General features: G+C 55.6%; 1 protein-coding gene across 3 annotated transcripts; it reads left to right on the top strand.

Annotated features, from left to right (window-relative positions):
• Positions 1-990: 990 nt before the first annotated feature.
• On the top strand, positions 991-21,903 carry PDE4C (phosphodiesterase 4C). 3 transcript variants are annotated; one of them, XM_067733238.1, is made up of 15 exons: positions 991-1,189; positions 12,310-12,501; positions 13,189-13,225; positions 13,311-13,384; positions 13,615-13,667; positions 13,967-14,079; positions 14,160-14,253; positions 14,791-14,954; positions 15,154-15,252; positions 15,681-15,845; positions 15,931-16,030; positions 16,664-16,818; positions 18,703-18,825; positions 19,082-19,264; positions 19,791-21,903. In XM_067733238.1, exons 1-15 carry the CDS (start codon positions 1,020-1,022, stop codon positions 20,178-20,180), a joined length of 2,112 nt encoding a protein of 703 aa, XP_067589339.1. In that variant the 5' UTR covers positions 991-1,019; the 3' UTR covers positions 20,181-21,903. The 3 variants fall into 3 exon arrangements, with proteins under 3 accessions (XP_067589339.1, XP_067589340.1, XP_067589341.1); XM_067733239.1 differs by lacking the exon at positions 991-1,189 and adding an exon at positions 9,120-9,306; XM_067733240.1 differs by lacking the exon at positions 991-1,189 and adding an exon at positions 9,361-9,894.
• Positions 21,904-23,741: the final 1,838 nt, after the last annotated feature.

Here is a 23,741-nt window from a genome sequence, read left to right as displayed (position 1 = left end):
TGGGTTCCAGTTTTGGTGCCACTGCCTGGGGTCAGCACTGCGGACAGCTCCCAGCCTACGACTGGCCCATGCCGGCCGAATCCTTTTCTTATCAACAACCCCAAGGAATCTGTTTGGATTTCATCACTGGTTCACAGATGGGGACACTGAGGCATTCTTGGTCTAGACCACATGGCATGGATTGAATCCAGATCTGTTGGGCTGGAGAGCGCACACTCCCGACTCATCAACTCATCCCGATTCTGTTTGAGTTTTAAATGTCCCAAGTGTTTACCCAGCACATGCTTGCAAACACCATCTCATTTAATTTTTCCTGTTAAGTCCTTCCTTCAAGAAACGAGTCACCAAAGCTCAGAATTCAGAATCCCATCTCCACCATTTACTTACCAACGGCAACCTTGAGCAAGTTACTTAACTTCTGAGCCTCGGTATTTCTTGTTTGTACGATGAGGATAATTGTATAAAATGGCCTCGTTGTGTTCTTGTGAGCTGACCCATGAGGGACCCTTAGAACACCACTTATCTGGAATGAGTGTACAAGAAAGATTACCTATTGGTACTGCCATTATTCACTTGTTTACTTATTGCATATCTTATTTTTATATTTTAATAAATAATATACTATGCTAGAATACAATTACAGTGCGTATTATTATAATAACTGGCCATATATTATATAATGTTATAAACAATGAATATACTGTGTATTAATTGATTGATAAATAAGTATTTTTGCAAAGCCTACTGTGGGCCAGGCATTCTTCATATCCTGCAAAGGTGAGATCCACATCCCCATTTCATAGATGAGGAAACTGTGGCTCAGAGAAGGAAATTCATTCAGGGAATAAGTAGGACTGAGATACACAACTCTCCGGGTCAGTCCAGGAATCTGGGTGAGGGCGTCTCAGAGTCTCATGGTCCCCAGGGTCCCAGAGAGGTCTCATGCCTGGGAACCGGCTCATATCTTGTCACTCTCTCCCCAGTCAGTCTGGGAGTCGGCGGATTCTGGCTTGGCCCCCATGAATCCCCTTGGCAGTGGTGTCATCCGGAGGTGCTTCTCAGGGACCCCATTGCTGCCACCACTGTCGAGCCGTCTCGGGACCACTGGAGACGTGGAGCCCAGTGCCTGTGTGGTGTTCAACATCGAGGCTGGAGGGAATGAGCAAAGCCACAGCCTGGCCCCAGGCAGGTGAGGAGGCATGTGGGGGGTCAAGAGGCCCTGTCCCAGGAGAGGGAGAGTACTCTGTCTAGCTGAACCTTTCTTTAACTTGTTCAGCAAGCATTTATTAAGCACCTACTGTGAGCCAGGCTCTGTACTGGGAACACAGCCGTGGGCAAGTAGGTGTTCACAGGGAGATGGTGGAGATAGACTCACACTAGCTGGAGAGATCAGGGCAATGTGGAAACCCAGAGGAGGCTTCTGACCCAGCGCGGGGGGGTGCAGGGGTGGGGGAAGGACTGGTTGGAAGAAGTGACATCTAGGCTTAGCCTAAAGGATGAAGAGAAGTCAGCCAGGAGGAGCACAGGGAAGTGTGTGCCAATTAGAAGAAACAGGATGTGCAAGGTCTTGGACTCAAGAAGATCAGGTGCACTGCGGCTGGAGGGTAGGAGGGGAGCCTGGGGAGGTGGGCAGGGGCTTGACCACACAAGACTTCATGGGGTGTAATGGGGAGACATGGGTGGGTTTTCAGGGGTGTGAGATTGGCATTTAAAAAACTTCCCTGTGACTGCTGTAGGAAGAAGTGTCAGGAACAGGAGTGGAAATAGCTGGAGCCCAACGAAGAGGCCTGGGCAGTGGTGCTTGGACCAGGACAGGAGCCATGGGCTAGAGAGAAGTAGGTTATTTTTGAAGTAGACACATCAGGCATTGGTGGACACCAGCAGGGGGTGAGAGAGAGCGGGGACTGGTATGGGCAGCTCTTGGTCGTTGACCCTTCACATGGGACATTTCTTTTCATCCTTGCAACAATGCCAAGAGGTGGGAACACCATCATTATCCCCATTTTCTGGAATAGAAAACAGGGTTGTGGAGGGAAAGTGCCAGCCAGCCAGTGACAGAGCCCACATCTCCCACCACTGGACCAAGTTGTCTCCCACTGTCAGCTTTGGAGGGTAGGGGACTGAGCCATATGTAGGACAGAGAGAAGCAGTTTGTTTCGCATCACCCAGCAAGATGTGGTAGTACTGGGGCTGGAGCTCAGTCTGCTTGAATCCCTGGCCCAAGCATTTTCCATTCCTCCAACTTGGGGACATAACTGGGGTAGAGGGTAGACAGTCTTCATGGGAAATAGCCTTGAGAACTGGGGTAGAGGGTAGACAGTCTTCATGGGAAACAGCCTTGAGAACTGGGGTAGAGGGTAGACAGTCTTCATGGGAAATATCCTTGAGATGTCCTTGTGAGCTCTCTGCTCCCAAATGGCTGCAAATGCTTCCCTTCCCCAGCCACACCCACCTTCTCAGCCCTGCTCTTGTCCATGTCTATTTCTGTTAACCGTGATCTAAAATATTCTCGCCCTCCCTTTGCCACTTCCCAGGAAATTACCCCTGAGATTAGAATGCCTTGTGGGCAGGGCCTTGAGTTTCTAGAACTGTGGAAGGGAGGGGCAGGCCTGGGATTTGAGGGCAGGAATTGTGACTGTGAGGTGGGGCCCAGGGTGTCACAGGGCAAATGAAATCCTACCATTTCTGCTGAGGATCTGGGTGTCAGTGTGGCTATAAATAAGTGCCCCTCTCTACCCACCCCCACTGTTGGCAATCCCAACCAGAGGCAGCTTCTGTGTGCCCATCCCAGGCATTGGAGAGCCCTGCCACAGCCCTCCCCCGTCTCTCTTTACATCCCGGATTCCTGCCCTGCGTGTATGGGCGTTTTAAGGTCCCAGAGAGACCCCATCTGGGGCTGAACCACTAAGCCTACCTTCCTCAGCAGAGGCTGACATCTGTGCCTACCACTGAAGACCTGAGCCCTTGACTCTGCTTCCAGACTCGTCTTTGCTACAGTCATGGGGGAGGGTTGAGGACCCACCACTGCTTTCAGCACCTCCTGGTCAGTCTGCCCTGCCTTTCAGAACCGACAGGTCGCGGACAGCTCCTCTCTGTCTCAGCCACCCGGAGCTCCTGAATCTACTGCCTTCTTTCCTTTCGGCATCAGGAGTCGGGGCAGTGCCTTGGTGTTGGGGGTCTCCAGAGCCCCTGTTTTCCCGCTCTCCATTCAGCAGCAATCGGGAGGACAATTTCTGTCTTCACTCCAAGTCCATGTCTTGATCCTATTTCGTTCAGCACCAGAAGGGACCTCAGGCCATCCTTGGCGCTGGGGATCTCCCCAGATCCTGTCTTCAACCCTCACTCCCAAGTTCTTCTTCCCCTGCTATCTATCCTTCAGCACCCTCTCAACAAGGACAGCTCCTCGGTGTCAGCCCCACCTTGAGCCCCTGGGTCTACCTTCTCCCGCCTCAGCACCTCCGGCGCGGACAGCTCCTCTCTGTCTTCTCCACCCCCGGCTCTGGCCGGACCCGGGCTCAGACACTTCGTTCCCGGGGACCGCTCCCGCGCCCTGCTCTCTGCCTGCTCCCCCGCTCGGTCGCATGGAGACCCCAGGGGTCCAAGAAGGGGTAGAGACATCCCGCGAGCTGAACCGCGCTCGCAGCCGCCAAGGCATAGCCAGGGCTCCGATGCACCTGTGGCGGCAGCCCCGGCACCCCATCCTCATCCAGCGGCGCTTCCACTCAGACCCGGACAAGTCTGTGGGCCGCAGGGAGCGGGACCTGAGCCCGCGGCCGGCGCTCGAGAAGTCGCTGCGCTCCTGGCCCTCCTCCTTCCACAGGCGGTAGGTGGGCGGGGGCAGGCCCCTCCCGCGGAGTGGGGGAGGGGCGCGCAGGGCCTGGCGGGAGTAGGGGAGGGTCTTTGCTTTTCCAGGGGCGGGGGTCTCTGCCTCTTGACTGAGGCTGGCGCTTTAGAGGAGGGTGGAGCTGGGGGGTGGCAGTGCCATGATCGCTTATGGGTCTGTGTGACCTGGTGTGCCCAAGTGCCGTTGCATCCGAATGCGTGTGAATCTGAGCAGTTGCGACCCCGTGTGTGCTCCTATCTGTTGTGTGAGTGTCCACAGCTGGCTGTGTGTCTGTGGGTGATGGGGATGTGTTCAGGTGTGTGTATACCAGTTACCTACGTGCTTGGGTGTTTCCCCTTGTGGTGCCCGTGTGTGTGGCTGGGCGCGACTGTCCTCGCTCTGATCCAGTTCGGTGTCCAAGGGCCCTCCAGACCCTGGAGTGTCCTCGGGTGTTTGTGGGTTTGTGGCCACGGCAAGCATTTCAGGGGAGCTTGGGTTGGGTATATGAGAGGGCCAGGGCAAGCTGTCTGCTGTGCTGGGGGAGGAGCCTCCTCTGTGGCGTGTCCACACACACACACACGCACACACTCACGTGTCCCCTGCTGTCAGAGGGAAGCCTCTTGGGAAGCCTGAGCACAGGATGTTTCTTCCACACAAGAATGAGGTGGAGAAGAGGGGAGTAGAGGTGGGGGAGGGGCTGCTCCCGTTTCATATAAACTGAGGGAGGGGGGCAGAATAAGACAAAGACAGAATAGAAACACAGAAAAACAAGGGCCTTAGTGGGGTCAGAGGGGCCTCAGTGCCACCAAAGAGCAGGATCCAGGAGTCCCAGGCCCTCCTTGGATGGGAGGGGGAGCTAAATCAGGCCAGATCTAGAGCCCTGGGTTTGAGGCCAGGCTGAGCGACCTTGGGTGAGTCGCTTTCTTTCCTCTCTGGACTTTTCTCCTGCCTTGGTCCCTGGACCTCCCGGGGCCACAGACTTCTTGATCAACAAGCCTGGCCTAACACCCCAGCCTGGCCCTCCAGCAGCCCTGGCTGGTGTCTGGGGCAGAAGGGCCCCACAGCCCAGAAGGGTTGGAGCTTTCCTAGGTGACCCAGCAGGCCCCTTGCCTCCACCCTCCAGCCCTCAGCTTCTCCTCCCCTCTCTCCCCGTGACTCATGACTTTCCATCTTCAAGAAAGAACAAACAGAGACTAGGTTTGGGCCCATCTCGGGGGAGAACCACGTGGCTCTGGAAGGCAGGAGTGGTGGGTTGTGTTCCTGTGAGTGTGTGTGTGTGTCCTGCCCATGCATATACGTGCTGATGTGGTGGGAGAGGCTCAGCCTTCAGGGAAGCTAGGTTCAAGGCCAATGTTCTGTGCACTGCCAAGCAAGCGGTGGTGCTTCCCTGAGCCTGTGTCATCAGTGAGATGCAAACACAAACCCGTAATTTCTGCATTTTGTCATGCACGGTCTGTGCCAGAGCACGGTCCTCAGCTGTGGCCCTCCTCCCCAGTACCCCGGGTGGATCACATGGGTCTGGGAGGGTCTGAGCATCTTGTTCAGCAAGCATTTATTTAGCAGCTACCATGTACCAGGCCCTGTACTGGGGCCACAGCCCAAGGGCAAGCAGGTGCTCATAGGCTAAAGGTAGAGACAGACTTATACCAGCTGGAGACAACACAGAGTGATCTGTGCTGTGATGGAGAGAGATCAGGGTGCCGTGGGGCCCAGAGGAGGCTTCTGACCCAGCTTTTGGAGGTAGGGGGTGAGGAAGGACTGCTCGGAAGAAGAAGACATTTAAGCTTAGCCTGAAGGGTAAAGAGAAGTCAGCCGGGAGGAGTGCAGGGAAGGGTATGCCAAGCAGAAGGAACAGAATGTGCAAAGCGTCAGACTCAAGAGGATCAGATATATGAGGACATGAACACAGATCAGTGTGGCTGGAGGGTGCGAGGGGAGGCTCTTATTCATCTCACAAACATTTACTGAGCACCTACTGAGTGCTGGGCACTGAGGGCACAACTGGGAGCAAGGCAGACCTGGTCCTGCCCTCAAGGGGCTGGCAGGTGAGGCAGACACAGATCAAATAATCAGGACAGTAAATGTGAAATTGTACCCATGAGAGGAGGGTGTTCTGAGAATATTTATTTTACTTGGCTGGTCACGGAGGGCTTCCTGCAGGGGGTGACGCTTCAACTGTGACCTGAAAGACAAAAAAGTTAGCAGGGGGGACTTCCCTGGTGGCGCAGTGGTTAAGACTCCGCACTCCCAGTGCAGGGAGCCTGGGTTCGATCCCTGGTCAGGGAACTAGATCCCACATGCATGCCACAACTCAGAGTTCGCATGCCACAACTAAGGAGCCCGTGAACCGCAACTAAGGACCCGGTGCAACCAAATAAATTTAAAAAAAAGTTAGCAGGGGAAGAGCCTTCAGGCAAGGGCATGGGATAGGAATGAGCCTGGATGCTTTGAAAAACAGCAAGTGGGGAGGGGATGATGAAACTGAAGCAGAGTGAGCCAAGAGGAGTGTGCTGGGGAGGCCGGCAGGAGTGAGGCCACACAGGCGTCCAGGGAGGTATGGATTCAGAAGTGAGGGCAATGGAGAGCCACAGGAGGACGTGGAGCAGAGGAGGGTGAGATCTGACCCATGTGACCATCTGCACATGTGACTCAGCCTCCACCCTCCTCTCTCTATCTAGATTCTTCAAAGGGAGACTTTCCCGGTTGTCCAGTGGTTAAGACTCTGCGCTTCCGAGGCAGGGGGTGCGGGTTTGATACGTGGTCAGGAAACTAAGATCTCACATGTCCTGGAGTGGGGCCAAAACTTTTTTTTTTTTTTAGAAAAACAGAAAAAGATAACTAGATTCTTCAGGCGGACGTGGGCAAGTCATCTCTCCTCTCCAGACAGACTCATACCAGCTGGAGACAACACAGAGTGATCTGTGCTGTGATGGAGAGAGATCAGGGTGCCGTGGGGCCCAGAGGAGGCTTCTGACCCAGCTTTTGGAGGTAGGGGGTGAGGAAGGACTGCTCGGAAGAGGTGACATCTAAGCTTAGCCTGAAGGGTAAAGAGAAGTCAGCCGGGAGGAGTGCAGGGAAGGGTATGCCAAGCAGAAGGAACAGAATGTGCAAAGCGTCAGACTTATGGTATACTTGTCCATAAAATGGGTGTAACAGCACCCACCTCCTGTCTCACGGGGGCCACCTGGTGGCAGAGGAGACAAGTGCTTGCCCAGGGAAGAGGCTCAAATAGGGGAAATTGAGACACCGAAATGTTAAGGACATTAGAGGCTGCTGGGCACCTCCTCAGGTCACATAGCGTGCAGGGACAAAGTTAGGGTGAAACAAAGTCACGTCAACCCCTCCTTTGGCCTCTGCCCCTTCTTGAGTGAAGCTTGGGGTCATCTCCCAGCGTCAGGCAGGCCAGGTTTTGAATGCTGAATCTTGGCTGTGTGGCTCAGTTTCTCCATCCAAAAAGCTATTGATAATGCATTACCGTTAAAACTGGTTATAAAGTATTTAAAGTTGAATCTATTAATGAAACATTAATATTAAAACTATTGATAAAGCATTAATGTCAGAGTAGCACCTGGGACTGCAGAGGAGATGGAGCCATTGGGAGAGGCTGGGGAGGCTGCCAACCTAGGCTTGAATGACCTCAGGCAATGAGCACACCTCTCTGTGCCTCGGTTTCCCCATCCACAAAATGGGAATAATAGTCCCCACTTTATAGAGTTGCTCTGAAAATAAAATGACTTTTACATGCACAGCCCTTGGCTCAGCACCGGGAGAGCAAGGAGTGCTCAGTTCGTACCCATGTGTTTAGCCTTAACCTTCCATTTTATGTTTGTGAATTCAGGAGAAGGACTGCATCTCCTCAGTCTCTCCTTGGGGATATGAGAACGCTGTGAGTCTCCCCCATGGGGCTGAGGTGGTGTCAAGGCTCCTTGGACCCAGCCCCAGTCTCTCCACTAGACTGATCCTGGCGGCCTCTATCCCCTGGGGACAAGCTATAATTAGGTATAGCCACAGCAGCTACAGATGGTATTTTTGTCTTGGGGACAGAGAGTCTGATTCCCACCAGGTGTCCGGTTGCAGGGCCACAGGGACAGAAGGGGGTTCCCAGCCAGACCCTTGAGACTCTCTGTCCTTCTGAGCCCCAGTGTGACTCCTCTGTGAGCCTCCGTTTTCTCATCTATGCAACGGGGACCATAGTATGATTGAGATGTCAGGGGAGGGTCAGGGTCTCACCACGGAAGCCCTGATCTCCCGAAATAGTATCTCACATCCCCCCAGGATTGCCAGAAACCTGGGTGGCATTTGTCTGGGACTCCCAAAACTAGTGCCATCCCCTGGGGCAAGGCCCAGGCAGGGGGCTTGTTATCCCACAGCAGGACACAGTCAGGCCCATAGCTTCTGTGTGGCCTCAGGTGGGCCTCGGTTGCTTCTGCCTGAGAGGTGGGTGTCCTGGGTCTTGCCTCCAAGTGTGACATTCTCCGAGACTTGGTTTCCTTTTCTGAAGAATGGGGCAAGACCACCCAACCCCAGCATTCTGAGGGTAGGCCAGCTGGTACAGACCCCTGAACAGCCCCGCCTGATACCAGGGGCAAGGCTTCCCTTTCCAAGGGTCCTTCCTGGGGTGGGCGGTGGCAGCTGAAGCTTCACAGGACCGGAAGGCCTGGCAGGAGTGGAGTACGGATGTTTGTCCAGTAGAGACAGCGGGAGAGGGGAAACGATCCAGAGACAGGGCCTGGGGAATGTCAGAGCAGGTGGAGGTCATGTGGGGACTTGTGGAGGGGGACAGGAAGAGGGGGAGCTGCCTTGCCGTGAAGACGCGTCTGTTACCGCTTTTCTCCAAGCCTCAGTTCCCCACCTGACAGAGGATTAAGGGTTTGTAGTTTCTGAGCAGCCCCTTGGTGGCTCAGTCCTCCGTTTCTCCATCTGGAAAATGGGTAGAGGGGTATTGCAAGCACTGTGTGGGATCTGGGCAGCCCCTCGGCAAACTCTGTGTCTCGGTGACTCCCTGATAATGGAGAGCGCTTCCTTTTTTGACTTCTGTATCTCTTTTCAGCCGAGTTATCAGTTGAGCAAGCTGCACTACTGGGGGCCATGGTGGCAGAGGGAAGTGGTATAAGATGCGGTTTCTGGGCTCCCCCAAAGGGGAAGCAGAGAGTGTCCCGTCTAGCTCAGTGCCTCGGTTTCCCCATTTGTCCCGGTGAGGGCGTCCCTGAGCGGTCCTGCGGCGAAGGCGGGGCGGGTGCGCCTCCTGCCCTCTCCCCGCCGGGCCCCGCCCCCGTGGTTGTCCAGAAAAGGTCCCGCGCAGCCTGTACTCCGTCCAGCCTCCACGCGGTCTTGGCGATGCAGGGTCCCCCTGCGTCCGCCCCGGCCCCTGTGCCCAGCTCCCCCCGGGGCTCCCCGCGCGGCTCCCCCGGGCTCTTCAGGAAGCTCCTGGTGAACCAGAGCATCCGCCTGCAGCGGCGCTTCACCGTGGCCCATCCGCTGTGGTGAGGCGAGACAGTGGGCCTCGCATGGCTCATGGGAACAGCCGGGCTGGTGGTGGGAAGGGCAGAGTCAAGGACAGCTGGGGCCAGGTTGGGGGTCAGGGCATAAAGGCTCTGCCTCTTTGCCCTTTCTCGGTATCTCTCTCCCTCTGTCCTATCTCTGTCTCTTTTAGTTGATGACTGTCTCTCTCCATCTCTGTTTCCCTCCACCCACCGCCTGGACACACGCCCAGGGGACCAGCCGTCTGTCCCTCTCCAGCTGTGCGGCCTGGAGCAGGACGGGCTGAGGCTCACGTCTCCTTCTGACCCTCGCCAACCCGGGGCAGGCGGGCTGAGAGTCCTGGAGGTGGAGGGAAGAGGGTCACTCCTCCCCTTGGTCTGCCCCCGCCATCCGTTCTGGCGCCAGCAACGGGATGGCCTGGTGGCCTCACACTAAGCCCTCGATCTCCGCGGAGGAAGAAGTGATTTGATGGAGGCCTTTGAGGCAGGGTGTTCGCGGTGAAAGAGAGCTTGTTGCGCACCCGCGCAGAGCGCCGCCTCTGCGCAGCCCCACTCGGTTGCGTTCTCCAAGGACTCGTTCCGCCGCTTTAGGTTCGAATTCAGGCCCTTCAGGAAGCGACTGTCACATCGTGGGTCGCAGGGCAGAGGCTGGGGTTGGAGGTGGGGCTGGTGGGCGCCGACTGGGTCTCATACCTTGCGCTTGGCTCGTGCGGTTTTCTCACTTGGTAATTTGGCATCTTGCGGCTCAGAGACTAAAGGTCCCTTCTCCAAGGTCACACGGCCAGTGGCAGCTGGTGGAGAGGGGGGCAGTTGTGACGGTGGTCCCTGATGGGCCATTTCAGGCCGAGACTGGGGTCCCGGGTCCGGGAGAGCGCCCCCAGAGCACCAGAAGCTTGCGAAGAGGGGTCCCCGCCGAGGGCTCCGGAGTGAGCACAGGGGCGTCGAGGACGTCAAGGGCGTGAGGCTGGGCGAGGGCAGGTCTCTCCGAGGCCCCTGTGCTTCAGTTTACCTGTCTAACAGATGGACAGACGCGCCGTTCCCACAGTCGGTGCGAGCTCCTCCCCGCTGCCCGCGTCATGGAACCACGGCCTGACCCAGCAGCTCTCGGCTAAGTTTAGAGCAGAAAGAAAAACAGCTTCCCCCGTAGCGACAAAACCCCGGCTCAGCCCTTAACTCTCCGTGCTCGCTACTTGGATTCGAACCCAGCACGCTGTGGCCTCTCCCGGCCTCAGTTTCCCTATTCATCCATAGGTGTGCTTTTCCCAGAACTTTTGGGGAGATGAGAGGGAGGGGTAGGTGGTAGCCACTCCCAGGCCTCCCCCTCTGAGCACAGGTTTAGGGTATCCACCGCCACTAGCCCGCCCCCAAGAGTGTCTCTCCTCCAGTCACCGGGCACACTCGGAGGCCGGGTAAGAGCTAAGAAGTCCCGCCCCTCCGGGTGACGTCACGAAGCGGGAACTCAGAAACGCTGGACTTGAGGGGCTTCTCCAGGAGACCCAGAACCCGAACAGACCGAGAGCGGTCGGACATAGCCGAACACCCGAGTGAGGCCGGACTAAGCCGAATATGCCCGACCTGGCCCGAGTGCCACCCGGACTTGCTCGAAAACCTGGCGCGACTGGACGTAGCCGAACACGCCCGAACGCATCCGAACCTACCCGAATGCGGTCGGTTGTAGCCGAATTCTACCGAACTCACCCGACAGAACTCAGGGGAAGAGGTCCAATCCTGTACGATCAGACCCAGCTTAGTCAAACCTGGCCGTACTTGACCGAGCCGGACCGAATCCAGCTGAACCGGACAGAATCCTGCCGAATTCCCCACCCCCAACCCGGTCTGAGCCGAATTCCCTGCTCGGAATCTTCCGGCAGGCGCCGATCCCATCCGTGGACTGGGATGGGGTGACCTAGAGGGGGACCAGGTGGACACTGGCCCTCGGCCAGGAGGGGCGTGTCTAGGGGGCGGCCCCTGGCGTCTTCCTGTCTCCGTCTTTCCTGCCCGCTCCCTTCTCAGAAACCTGTGACTCACTTGCAGCCCCTCTCCCTGGTTGCTAACTCGCCCTCCCACACTTCTGTTCTAGCCCCATGCCCCCTGCCACTCTTTCTCTGACCTCTGACTCGAAGGATGAGAGTAGTAGATCCCCCTTATTCCGTCAGAGTGTGGCTGGAGGGAGGGATGGGAGGGGCGATTGGGGATTGCCTGGAACAGGAGGAGGACGGTGCTCTGGGGAGAGGACACATCCTGTGCAAAGGCCCAGAGGTGGAAGAGAACAGGCAGAGCGTTCAGGCCAAAAATAAAGCAGAAGAACTGGGGAGCTAAGGATAGGGCCAGAGCGAGCTGGAGGCATGGTTGGTGAGATTGGGGTGGGGCCATATGGGCTGGAGCTGGGGAAAGGGGACAGGTGGTCCAGGGCGTAGCCAAAGCTGGCTGGGGATGGGGCCTCTCCTGGCTGTGAGGAGCCTTCGTGTGTGCCCCGTCTAGGCGGGGCCCAGGTCCCCTCCAGAGAGGAAAGCCCAGGAAGTCGTTTCCAATCCCCATGAACTTACCCTGCGACTTGGACCTCAGTTTACTCCTTAGTAATACGGGAGCCCTGTCGCTCTCCTCAGGTGCTCGGTAAAAGCACCCTAAAAAGCTCCCTAAAAGCACCCTGGGGATGAAGACTACCACACCCATATTAGAAACAAAGTTGTTGATGTCCATAGAAAAGCTGAGACCTACCCATGGTCACAACAGCCACTTGGAGACAGATCTGAACCTCACGTCCTGGAGTCCAGATTAGTCCCAGTGGAAAAGACTCTGGGGTACAGAGGTGGAGATGGAGGCGTGAGGGACGCGGCAGTGTCCCTGAGTGGGGGTGTGACCGTGGGACAGATGGACAAGCTGCAGGCCACTCCTGCCCAGCCCACCGCGTGGCCCCAGGGAGGCTGTGACAAAACTGATATAGGCCATGACCCAGCATCCATATGCCAGGACCCTCGGCTCTGACTGTGACTCCTTTTCCTTCAGCTTGGACCTGGAAAATGGGCTATCATGCGGAAGAAGCGCCCTGGACCATCAGGCTGGGTCTGGCCTTGGCCGGGTCATCCAAGCTCCTGCCCAGCACAGCCAGAGGCGGGAGTCCTTCCTGTACCGCTCAGACAGTGACTACGAACTCTCGTCCAAGACCATGTCCCGGAACTCCTCTGTGGCTAGCGACCTGTGAGTCTGAGGCTGGGGGATAATACCGCTTTCTACTTCCTTCCTTCCTTTATTCCTCCATTCGGCACACCTCCTTCAAATGACCGTTTGAGGTGGGCCTTAAAGTTTATGTAGGAGTTTGCCTATTTGCTTGTTCAGTAGGACATGCTAAGAATGATATCCAGTGATCCTCTGTGCTTCACTTTAGGCTGGGGTTGGGTGGCAATCCAGTGACATTAAGTCCAATTAACAGCAACCGAACGTACACTTTGATTTGAGCTTTCTGGTAGCAATAATTTCCTGCCTCTACTAAGACTCCTGTTGCCCCTGGGACTCAGATTCTCCATTTGTGAGATGGGGATAAAGTGAGTGATTGGTCAGAGGGGCTGTGGCTGCTTTCAGAGAAGAGTCAGGTGAGGGGAGTCCAGGAACTACTAGGAAGACACCCAAAAGAGGGAGTCGGGACAGGAGGATGCCCTCAGCTGAGGGCACAGTGTGGGTAAAAGCTGAAAGATGGGGGACTTCCCTGGCGGTCCAGTGCTTAAGACTCTGCGCTTCCACTGCAGGGGGCACGGGTTCAATAACTAAGATCCTGCATGCCGCGTGGCGCAAAAAAGGAAAAAAAAAAAAAACCCAGAAAAAACTGGAAGATGGGAACGTGTGGGAGGGCTCCCTCTGACCGCCCTTCGATGTCTGGTCTCCCCGCAGACACGGAGAAGACGTGATTGTGACACCCTTTGCCCAGGTGGGTACCCACCTCTCCTTTCTCCCGTGTGCCGGGCAGGTAGAGCCGACCCTTCCTTCCCAACGCTGGCCACCCCCCCTCGCAGGTCCTGGCCAGTCTGAGGACGGTTCGGAGCAACGTTGCGACCCTTGCCCACCTGCAAGGCCGCGGGGCAGCCAAGTACGCAGGGGGCGGGGCTGGGCGGGGCCTGGCGGAGAGAAGGGCAGGGCCTGGCGGAGAGGGGCGGGATCAGAAGACAAGGTGGGCGAAGCAGAGGCGGGGCACGGGCGGAAGGGGCGCGGCTGGCAATTCGGGGATGGGGGAAGAGGAGGAGGGGCAGGGGCCAGGAGGTCTTGGGGGGCGGGGCCCTATGGGTGGGGCAGGCCGCTCCTGAGCCGATTGTACTGCAGGCAGGCATGCGTCGGGAACACCCCATCTGGCAGTCAGCCCCCTCCACCAACAGGTAATGCGCCTGCTGCTATCCCCTCCTTCCACTGTGGGACAGCTGTGAACTTCCTCTCTATGGGGACCTCCCCAGCCCATGAATCCTTGGGCTGTGCTAATTGTAAACCTCCCCCCCACCCCACCCCGCCACCCCCCCACCCCGCCCAAACACCCTTGAGGATGCGGAGATCCTGGGGTCCTGAGTGGCCTCATTCTCATTGGGAAGGCATCCAGGGTCCAGATGCACAGATGGGAGCAGGAGGGACACAGGGTTCCCAAGTAGGGGTGGGGCAGGCCCCTGACCAGCTTGGCCCCCAGAGGACACTGGGCAGAAGCTGGCTTTGGAGACACTGGACGAGCTGGATTGGTGTTTGGATCAACTGGAGACACTGCAGGCGCGGCACTCGGTGGGGGAGATGGCCTCCAACAAGGTTAGTAGGGCCAGATAACTGAGGTCACTTGCCTATGTCCACAGTGCCCCCATCATCACTGACATCACCTTCCCCTGCAGTTCAAGTGGATGCTGAACCGGGAGTTGACTCACCTGTCTGAAGCCAGCAGCTCTGGGAACCAAGTGTCTGAGTACATATCCCGAACCTTCCTGGGTGAGCTATGGTGGGTCACTGACTAGGCCACATTACAGAGGTAGGAAGAGGGAAGGGAAGGAAAGACTTCTGCTACAGACTTCAACTGAGGAAGATAGAACCAGACACGGACACCCCCAGCCCCATGAGGCAGGGCTGGACCAGAGGGAGGGACAGAAGGATCTTCCAGGAGGAGGGGGACATTAAAGTTAGGGTTTTGAAGCGTGAGTAGAAGTTTGCCAAGGAGGAGATAGAGGGAACGACAGAGCTGGGTCTCCAGCTTGGGAGACGGAAAGGACATTTGACTGTTTTGGGAAAAATACTAAGCTCCAGGTGCCCAGGGGCCATGTCCAGCAGAAGAGGTCACTGAGATCAGCCTTGAACAGAGGAGAAGGGTATCTACAGGCCAGAAAGGACTTTACTCTGAGATTACTTTGGTCCAGGTAAAAAGGAAATAGGTTGATCTTGAGGCTTGGCAAGGTCCAGTACTTGAGGCCACGCAGGCCAACCCTAGCAGGTGAATTGACTTCTCTGAGCCCTACCCTGCCCCATCTACAGACCAGCAGACTGAGGTGGAGTTGCCCAGGGTGACCCCCACGGAGCCCCCAAGGCCCATGTCCCAGATCAGCGGCCTGCGTGGACTCCCCCACAGTACCAGCCTTTCTGCAGCCACTGTCCCACGCTTTGGGGTCCAGACTGATCAGGAGGGACAACTGGCCAAGGTGGGTTTACAATAGGAATGCTGAGACCCAGGTTTGAATCCTGGCTCTGTGTGGCTACCCTATTTGGGGCCTCAGTTTGCCCACCTATATACTGACCAGGTGGGGCTCAGCGTAGGACCTGAGGCCTGGGGATGGGGGTTGAGGCTCCAGAGTCTGGGGAAGTTGGGTTGCAGTTAAGCTCCAGTCCTTCACATTTTAGGAGCTGGAAGACACCAAGAAGTGGGGGCTTGATGTGTTCAAGGTGGCAGAGCTAAGTGGGAACCGGCCCCTCACAGCTATCATGTTCAGCATCTTTCAGGTACCTCCCCTGCCCTTGGCTTCTAATACCCTTGTGTTTCCTGCACTCCTTCCTACCTCAGGACCTCAGGGGACACATATTCTTCAAATCCTCCCTAACATCCCTGAATGGGGTCATTTGAGCAGGGGCACTGAAGGATGGATAGGCATTTGTTAGGTTTAAAAGTTCACTGCTGATTGGCAACAAGACTCAAGCCTCAGCCTTGGGCCAGGCCTGAAGAGACCCAGTCTGTAGGGAACAACTGTGGGGTCAGAGATGAGCCAGAGGGGAAGGACAGAGACCAGGGGAGTTCAGAGGGAGAGCAGGGAGGGCATCCTGGAAGAGGGGGCACTTGAGAGATGGATAGGGATTCAGGAGAGAAGGCATAGGAATAGTGTGTGCTGCCACCCAGAGGCCGAGGCCCTGACTGGGGCCCTGTGATGCACCAGGAACGGGACCTGCTCAAGACATTTCGGATCCCAGCAGACACACTTGCCACCTACCTACTGACACTGGAGGGTCACTACCACAACGACGTGGCCTACCACAATAGCCTACACGCCGCTGACGTGGCCCAGTCTACACATGTGCTGCTGGCCACACCTGCGCTTGAGGTAGGGCCCTACAGCTGCAGGAGCCCTGGTGCGTGCAGGGCACAGAGAGCCTGCCCCTCACCTCTTATGCTCCGTGCCCACTCAGGCCGTGTTCACTGACCTGGAAGTCCTGGCTGCCATCTTTGCAAGCGCCATCCATGATGTGGATCATCCTGGGGTCTCCAATCAGTTTCTCATTAACACCAGTGAGTTAGGGGGCTGGGCCCTGCCGCCACCTGTCAATCAAGTGATGTTAGGTGGTCCCGTTCCTGCTCTGAGTCTCCCTGTTTGTGAAATGACTGCCACAATCTTCCCTCCCTTAGGTGCTGAGAGCAGACCCAGATATACAGTAGATACTCAGTAAATGAGAGAATAACAAATGTGACAGAGCTGATTTGGGCCCACTGAGATTTTAAAGTTTAGGATCCTTTGTGGTGTCAGAAAAACTCAGTCAACAAGCAATTATTGGGTACCTCTTATATACATCCCTGGAGAGCTGGAGATAAGAGTGGAGCCCTCTCACTTGAGGATCCCAGGGTCTAATAAGACAAAGACTTGGTAGTTCACTCAACCAGCACACAGCACTGTCTCCTGCCATGCCAAGTCCCCAAGGAGTCACCAGTCTCAAGGAGGTAGAGCTAAACACAGATGCCCCCAGCCCTGCAGAGTCAGGGCAGGGCCACGGGGGGAGACAGGGTCCTAGAAGGCTTCCTGGAGGATGGGGCATTGGAGTTGGGGCTTCAATGCATGAGTAGGAGTTTACCGAGAATGTACAGAACCGGCCTTTGGGTGGAGTGGGTTGGGTGGGCAGGTCTTGAGGTGCTCCACCTCCCCTACAGACTCAGAGCTTGCACTTATGTACAATGATACCTCCATGCTGGAGAACCACCACCTGGCTGTGGGCTTCAAGCTGCTGCAGGCAGAGAACTGTGACATCTTCCAGAACCTCACCACCAAGCAGCGGCTGAGTCTGCGCAGGATGGTCATCGACATGGTGAGACAACAACGATGGATGGGGTGGGGCGATCTTGATATGGCTGGGGGTTCAGTTGGACCAGGGCATGTCCCCATTCTGAGTCCGAGCTTCCTGGTCTGTAAAATGGGGCAATGACTGTCCAAGCCTTGGGTAGGGGTGACTAGGCCCTTGGTCAGGCTAATCAGGTCTTGGATGTGATTCACGTGCAAACAATGTGGAAACTTTCTGGGGTTTCAGGTGCAACTTTTCTGACCCTTAAGTCTGTGCATTTGATATTTTTCAAGTTGGGAGACACCAGTACGTTTTGGGGTCTTATGCATCAACTCATTTATTGAACAAGCATTTATTGGGCATCCATTGTGCTTGTCCTGTGATAGTGACCATTAGAATTCTGGCCTTTATGAAACTCACAGTCTGTGGGGGAGATGGACACATAGGTGGGAGCCATGATGGGGGGCCCACAAGCAGAACCATGATGGGGGACCTGTAGACAGAGCTGTGATGGAGAGATGCTCAAGGTTGAGGAGGGCTTCCCCAGGAGAGAACACTGAAGTCAGGGCCTGAAGAGTGTAGAGGACCATGGGGTGGGGAGGAGTGTTCCCAGCAGAGGGAACAGCATGTGGGGAGGGCTCAGAGGAAACCAGGCTCCAAGTGAAGAGGAACTAAAAGTTTGCTGAGGGAGAGTGGGGGCTCTGGGCAGTGGGCACTCCCAGTGGAAGCATCATTTGGTCCAGATGGAAGGTTTGGGGAGAAGTATTTTTTTAATATTTATTTATTTATTTGGCTGTGCTGGGTCTTAGTTGCCGCATGAGGGATCTTCATTGCAGTGTGCAGGATCTTCGTTGCGGCATGCAGGATCTTTAGTTGTGGCATACAGGATCTTTAGTTGTGGCATGCGGGCTCTTAGTTGCGGCATGAGGGATCTAGTTCCCTGACCAGGGATCGAACCCAGACCCCCTGCATTGGGAACATGGAGTCTTAACTGCTGGACCACCAGGGAAGTCCCCTGGGGAGAAGTTTTGAGACTTCGGTCTGATTCTCAGAGAAGCCCGTGGGTCATTCCTGGGCTGGGTCCGCATGGGTCCAGCTAAATGATTTTTAAGCAGCTGTGCTCAGAGCTGAACTTCCCTTCCGGTGGCTAAAAACAGCCCTCCCGGCCACGCAGCAGCCACAGGAAGGTTTGGGGAGCACTCAGTCCACCTGTGGCTCCCACAGCCCTCTGGATAAATCCCCCGCTCCTCCCTGAGGCCCTCCCCACTCTTGTCACCCTCACTTGCTCCCATGTTGCTCCTGCACTCGTTTGTTCTAGCCACAACTCTCTCCTCTATGTTCCTCAGCTTATTCAGCCTCAGGACCTTTGCACTGGCCAAGTCATCTGCTGGGCTTCAGGCGTGTTTCATGTCAACCCCCAGGTCTAATCTCCCTCCCTCATGCCCTGTCCCACATGTGGGATGCACCCCACAAGCCCAGCAACCTTGGAGAAGGGACTTTTTGTGTGTGTGTGTGTGTGTGTGTTTGGTACGCGGGCCTCTCACTGTTGCGACCTCTCCCGTTGCGGAGCACAGGCTCCGGATGCGCAGGCTCAGCGGCCATGGCTCACGGGCCCAGCCGCTCCGCGGCATGTGGGATCCTCCTGGACCGGGGCACGAACCCGTGTCCCCTGCATCGGCAGGCGGACTCTCAACCACTGAGCCACCAGGGAAGCCCGAGAAGGGACTATTGACTCAGCTTCTCTTGTGAGCTGGGTTTACAGCAAATCTTGATACATGCCCCCATTGACAGATGAGGACACTGAGGCTCAGAGGGCTGTGGATCCAAGTGGGTGTGGCATCTGGGAAGTGGGGAGTGGGGGTGGGGCAGGCGCTATCCTCATACCTGCCATCCTCCTTCACCTTCCCCCAGGTGCTGGCCACAGACATGTCCAAACACATGAACATCCTGGCTGACCTCAAGACCATGGTGGAGACCAAGAAGGTGACAAGCCTTGGAGTCTTGCTGCTAGACAACTACTCCGACCACATCCAGGTGTGTGGCTGGGCCAGCCCTAAGGTCTTGGTTTCCACACTCTCATTCAACTGCATTTATGAAGTGCCAACTGCGTGCCCAACTTGGAGAAATGGAGGCACATACGGTCACGTGGCTGTGCCTTAACCACCCTTTCCCCTGCCCAGCCTCAGTTTCCCCACCTGTAAGATGGGTATGTCCATGGCGCCAGCCTCTGGGGTGGGTACCAGGCCTGGGGTGGCCTGGCCTGAGCCTTCCCGAGCCTCGGTCTCACCAGGTCTTGCAGAGCCTGGTGCACTGTGCCGACCTCAGCAACCCCACCAAGCCGCTGCCGCTCTACCGCCAGTGGACAGACCGCATCATGGCTGAGTTCTTCCAGCAGGGCGACCGTGAGCGCGAATCAGGCCTGGACATCAGCCCTATGTGCGATAAGCACACGGCCTCAGTGGAGAAGTCCCAGGTCTGAGGGTGAATGAGCCGAGCTGGTGGGCACTGGGGAGGTGGGAGGGAAAGGAGTGGCTGAGCTGACCCCACGAGTCCTGGCTTGACCCCTGGCTGGCAAATGAGGGGATGTGGCCTAAGGGTCTGCACTGGGCTGTGCAGAGTCAGGCCTGGTATGTATTTCCTCTGGGCTGTCGAAAGAGAGATCTTCACTCACTTGTGGAGTTTGGAAGTATCTGTTCTGAGTGACATAGGATATTCTTGAGGTGCTCCCAGTCTGGGGGACACATTCATCCAGCTCTGAGGAGTCAGAGCTGAGGTAGAGGGAAAGACTTAGGGGTTGGGGGAGCTCAAAAGGGGCAGAGGAGTCTTCCAAGAGGAGGGGTTATTTGAAGAGGGTTTCGAAGGATGTGTAGGAGTTGGGAAATGGCATTCCAGGCAGAGGGAACAACCTGGGCAAAGGCCTGGGGGCTGGACTGGGTCTAGGTTCCATGGTAACTCACCACCCAGCAACCTCTATCCCCCAATTCTGTATCACCCCACAGGTGGGTTTCATTGACTACATCGCCCACCCACTGTGGGAGACGTGGGCTGACCTGGTACACCCAGATGCACAGGACCTGCTGGACACTCTGGAGGACAACCGCGAGTGGTACCAGAGCAAGATCCCCCGCAGCCCTGTGGAGCCCACCAGCCCCGAGCAGGGTGGTCCCGACAGATTCCAGTTTCAGCTGACTCTGCAGGAGGCAGAAGAGGAGGAGGGAGTTGAGGAGGGAGCACTGGGTGGGGAGGCCTCAGAGTCACCTGACACTGAGCTCCTGTCCCCTGAGGCCAGCCCAGACCCTGGGGCCCTATACCTGGACAACCAGAGGACCGTGGGCAAGCCCTGTGTGGACCATGAGGGCAATGTGATGGCTGAGCCTTTGGGCACCTAGTGGCCCCTGAAGGGTGTGTAGACTTTCCAGGAAGAGGTCCCAGGTGGCCCCTGCTTTGCCTTCCCCACCCACTGAGGGAGACAATCAGGCTTTTAGCCACAGACAGGTCTCAGGGTTGAATTGGAGGCACCTGGCGGGATCCATTCTGACCCTGAGCTCAGCTGAGAGAGCTCTCCAAGGAGCTGGGCTGGGGGCAGCCGCTTCCAGGGCCCTTGAGTTCTCCCTCCTGGACTTCAACCCCTGGTGTAGAAAGGGAGTATCTGCCAGGCCCCTTGTGCATCTTCTCCAGTGGTCACTCTTCAGCCACGTCAATCACTTTATTTTTTCATTCTTTATCCGATATTTACCGGGCACCTACTGTGTGCCAGGCCTGTGCCTCTTATGTGCCTCTGGGTTAGCCCTGCACAAGGAGGTGGGGAGTCAGCCTCAAGGAGTTCCCCCCTCCCCGAGACACCTCCCCTTCATCTGCAAGGCAGCGCATTACAAGAGAACAAGAACTTGAATGGGAGAATTCTCAGCACCAGAGCTTCATCCAGACCCAGTTCTGGCTCTGGAGCTCTGGTGGGGGGTGATAGGGGGCCATGAAAGAGAGGGCTGTGTGTCAGGAACTGTCTCTGAAGACTGATTTAGCCTTCATTGCTTGTGCACTGGCTGTTGCTTTAAGTTGCTGTGGTTTCTGTCTTCAGGTCTAAGGATCCTAGTTCTCCCTGGTCCCAGGACCCCCTGCTGGCTCCCTTATACTTTCTCCCTCTCTAGAACAGCAACACAGACTTCTCCCCCAGGGAAGGTCTCTCGATCTTCTGATTCTGAGGCTGTATCAGATTCCCCGTAGGGAAAAGGAGGCCTCTGATGCTTTCTTGCGAGTCACAGCCCCTTCTGGGCCTCAGTTTCCCCTCCATGGCCTGATCCTTAGTACTTGGGTAAACTTTGGTTGGAGGGTGGTGTTTGTGACCTCCCTGAAATATCTTAGAAATATGGGGCATTCTCTGGGTTTAAATAAACTCTATCACCCATAATTAGTACCGTGCCCGTTTCACGGATGGGGAAACAGGAGCGGAGAGGTCCTGTGGCCTGAGGGCTCAGGGCCCTGTAGCTGGGGGGCAGACGTTAGCCAGCGGCGCCCCCTGGTGGCTGGAGGCACAGCGGGGAGGCGGGGCGAATTCGGGGCCCTTCCTCGCTTTGCCAGAAGTCTCTCCCGCACCCAGCTTGGTTGAGTTCACCCTGAGGGTGCCGGCCTGGCGCAGAGCAGGTGAGGCGGCTCTGTGCTCAAGTCTCAGATTCAATTCTCGCTTCCGGAGGCCTCACTATCGCCCCATCCCACCCCACCCCCCACCCCCTAGCCTCCCTCCCCGCGTGTCTAATGATTTATACATGGCACAAGTCATCACAGCAGCCCCTGGCTTCAAGAACAGCAGGCTTCATTCCTAAATAATTTCATTAATAATTTCATTCCATTGATGATTCATCGTCATCACAATTAATGATCAAATGCCACAGAGGGAGAATTAAAGGCATCTGGATCATGAACTTGGTGCATTTCCTTCCACACTTTTAAAAGGCAGAGATTTATGGGAGTTTTAAAAGGCAGAGATTTATGGGATTTTTATTTATATATATATTTTATCCTTTCCACCTTGCAAGTAATACATGTCACTGTAGAGAATCCGAAAATAATGGAAACATGTAAAGACGAAAATAAAATTCTGCTGTAACCTCACCCACAGATCATCTGCCTTCAGCATTTCACCTTATTTCCCTCTGTTTTTTTCTCTACCCATTCATAAGAACACTCATATGTCCCCCTTCATTTTGGGCCACAGGTATTCCTCCCTCTTCCCCTTACTGACTGCACGCTACCCACACTGTTTTTTTAACACCCCAAGCACAGTCCCACCTCAGGCCCTTGGCACATGCTGTGCCCCCTACCTGGAATACTTCTCTCCCTCATCCTCCCGCTTTGGGTCTCAGCTCAGCATCCCCTTCTCCAGGAAGTCCTTCCTGACCCTCCCCCTCCCACCCCAGGCTGACACTGGTGGAAGCTCTCTGGCAGTCTTTGCCAATGTCAACAAATCTCTTAACCTCCCCGAGCCTTTGTCATTTCGCGGGTAAAATGTGCTCTTCGTGAGGATCACAGAATTGTAACAACAGGTATTGTTTGAGGAAAGCATGTCCTGAGCTCTTTCTTCACAGGTATAGAAACTGAGGCTCACAGAGGGGATGAGGAAGAAGTCACTCACATGCTCCAGGTCTCCCATTTCCTCTCGTTTAGGGTCCTTCCGGAGGGACATAATCCTTGCCTTTGTGGCCCACTCTAGACCCAAAGAGGAGGGTGGGAGAAGATCTTTAGGGCCCCTGGGAACTTTCAGCCCTTGTGAACTCCTAGGGTGACTCGTAGGGCCTCAGTTTGCCCTCTGTTGAGGAAGAAAATATTGCCTGGCCCCCCTTCCTCACAGAGCTGGAGAGGGGTTGTCCCTCGAGCATGTTTAGTGAGTTCCAGCCTCAGAGCCTTTGAACTTGCTGTTCTTGCTGTCTGGAGCACTGTTCCCCCACTTCTCCCAGTGGCCAGCTCATTCTCCTCCTTCAGATTCCTGCTCAAATGTCACTTCCTCAGAGAGGTCTTCCCTAACCTCAGTGGCCAAAGTCACGCTCCTTCCAATCATTCATTTGTTCATTCATTCATGTCATACCATCACAGGGCACCTACTGTGTCCAAAGGTGTAGGTGCTGGGGACACCGATCCCCGCCTTTCAAAGCTCACAGCTGGCTATTGGATAAATAAGTCAACATGATCATTTCTAATGGGGAGGTATCAGGAAGGAAAACTATGGTGACATGATAGGAGGTGACATGGTGAAATCAGAACTTCTGGAGGGAGGTGGGTGTTGATTGGAGATCTGAAGGGGATGAGAGAGCCAGGCACAGAAATATCTGGGGAAGAGGACACAGCAGGTGCAAAGGCCCTGAGGCAAGGTTGCACCTGGAACCTCGAGGAGGGAGAGGAGAAAGATGAGGTAGTGGATGGGATCTGAGAGGGTTTGGGGCCCTTCTCCTATGCAGCTCTGTTGCTCGGACCACACAGAACATCTCCCCTCAAGTCTGTAGTCCTCACCTCCAATTCGACCATCCCTAATTCCAGAGCCTTATGCTTATTCTTAACAATAAATCCTTCCATTATTTTTATTTTAAAATACAAAATCCTGGGACTTCTCTGGTGGCGCAGTGGTTAAGAAACCGTCTGCTAATGCAAGGGACACGGGTTCGAGCCCTGGCCGGGAAGATCCCACATGCCGTGGAGCAACTAAACTCGTCTGCCACAACTACTGAGTCTGTGTGCCACAACTACTGAAGCCCGCGCGCCTAAAGCCCGTGCTCCTCAACAAGAGAAGCCACGGCAATGAGAAGCCCGCGCACCGCGACGAAGATTAGCCCCTGCTCGCTGGAACTAGAGAAAGCCCGTGTGTAGCAACGAAGACCCAGCGCAGCCAAATAAATAAATGATTAAATACATAAATAAAATAAAATACAAAATCCTTTGTGCAGAAGCTCGTATACATTGGTGTG

This window comes from Pseudorca crassidens, chromosome 3, assembly GCF_039906515.1.
Source record: "Pseudorca crassidens isolate mPseCra1 chromosome 3, mPseCra1.hap1, whole genome shotgun sequence".
NCBI classification, from domain to species: domain Eukaryota; kingdom Metazoa; phylum Chordata; class Mammalia; order Artiodactyla; family Delphinidae; genus Pseudorca; species Pseudorca crassidens.
This window is presented reverse-complemented; position numbering and strand designations above follow the sequence as displayed.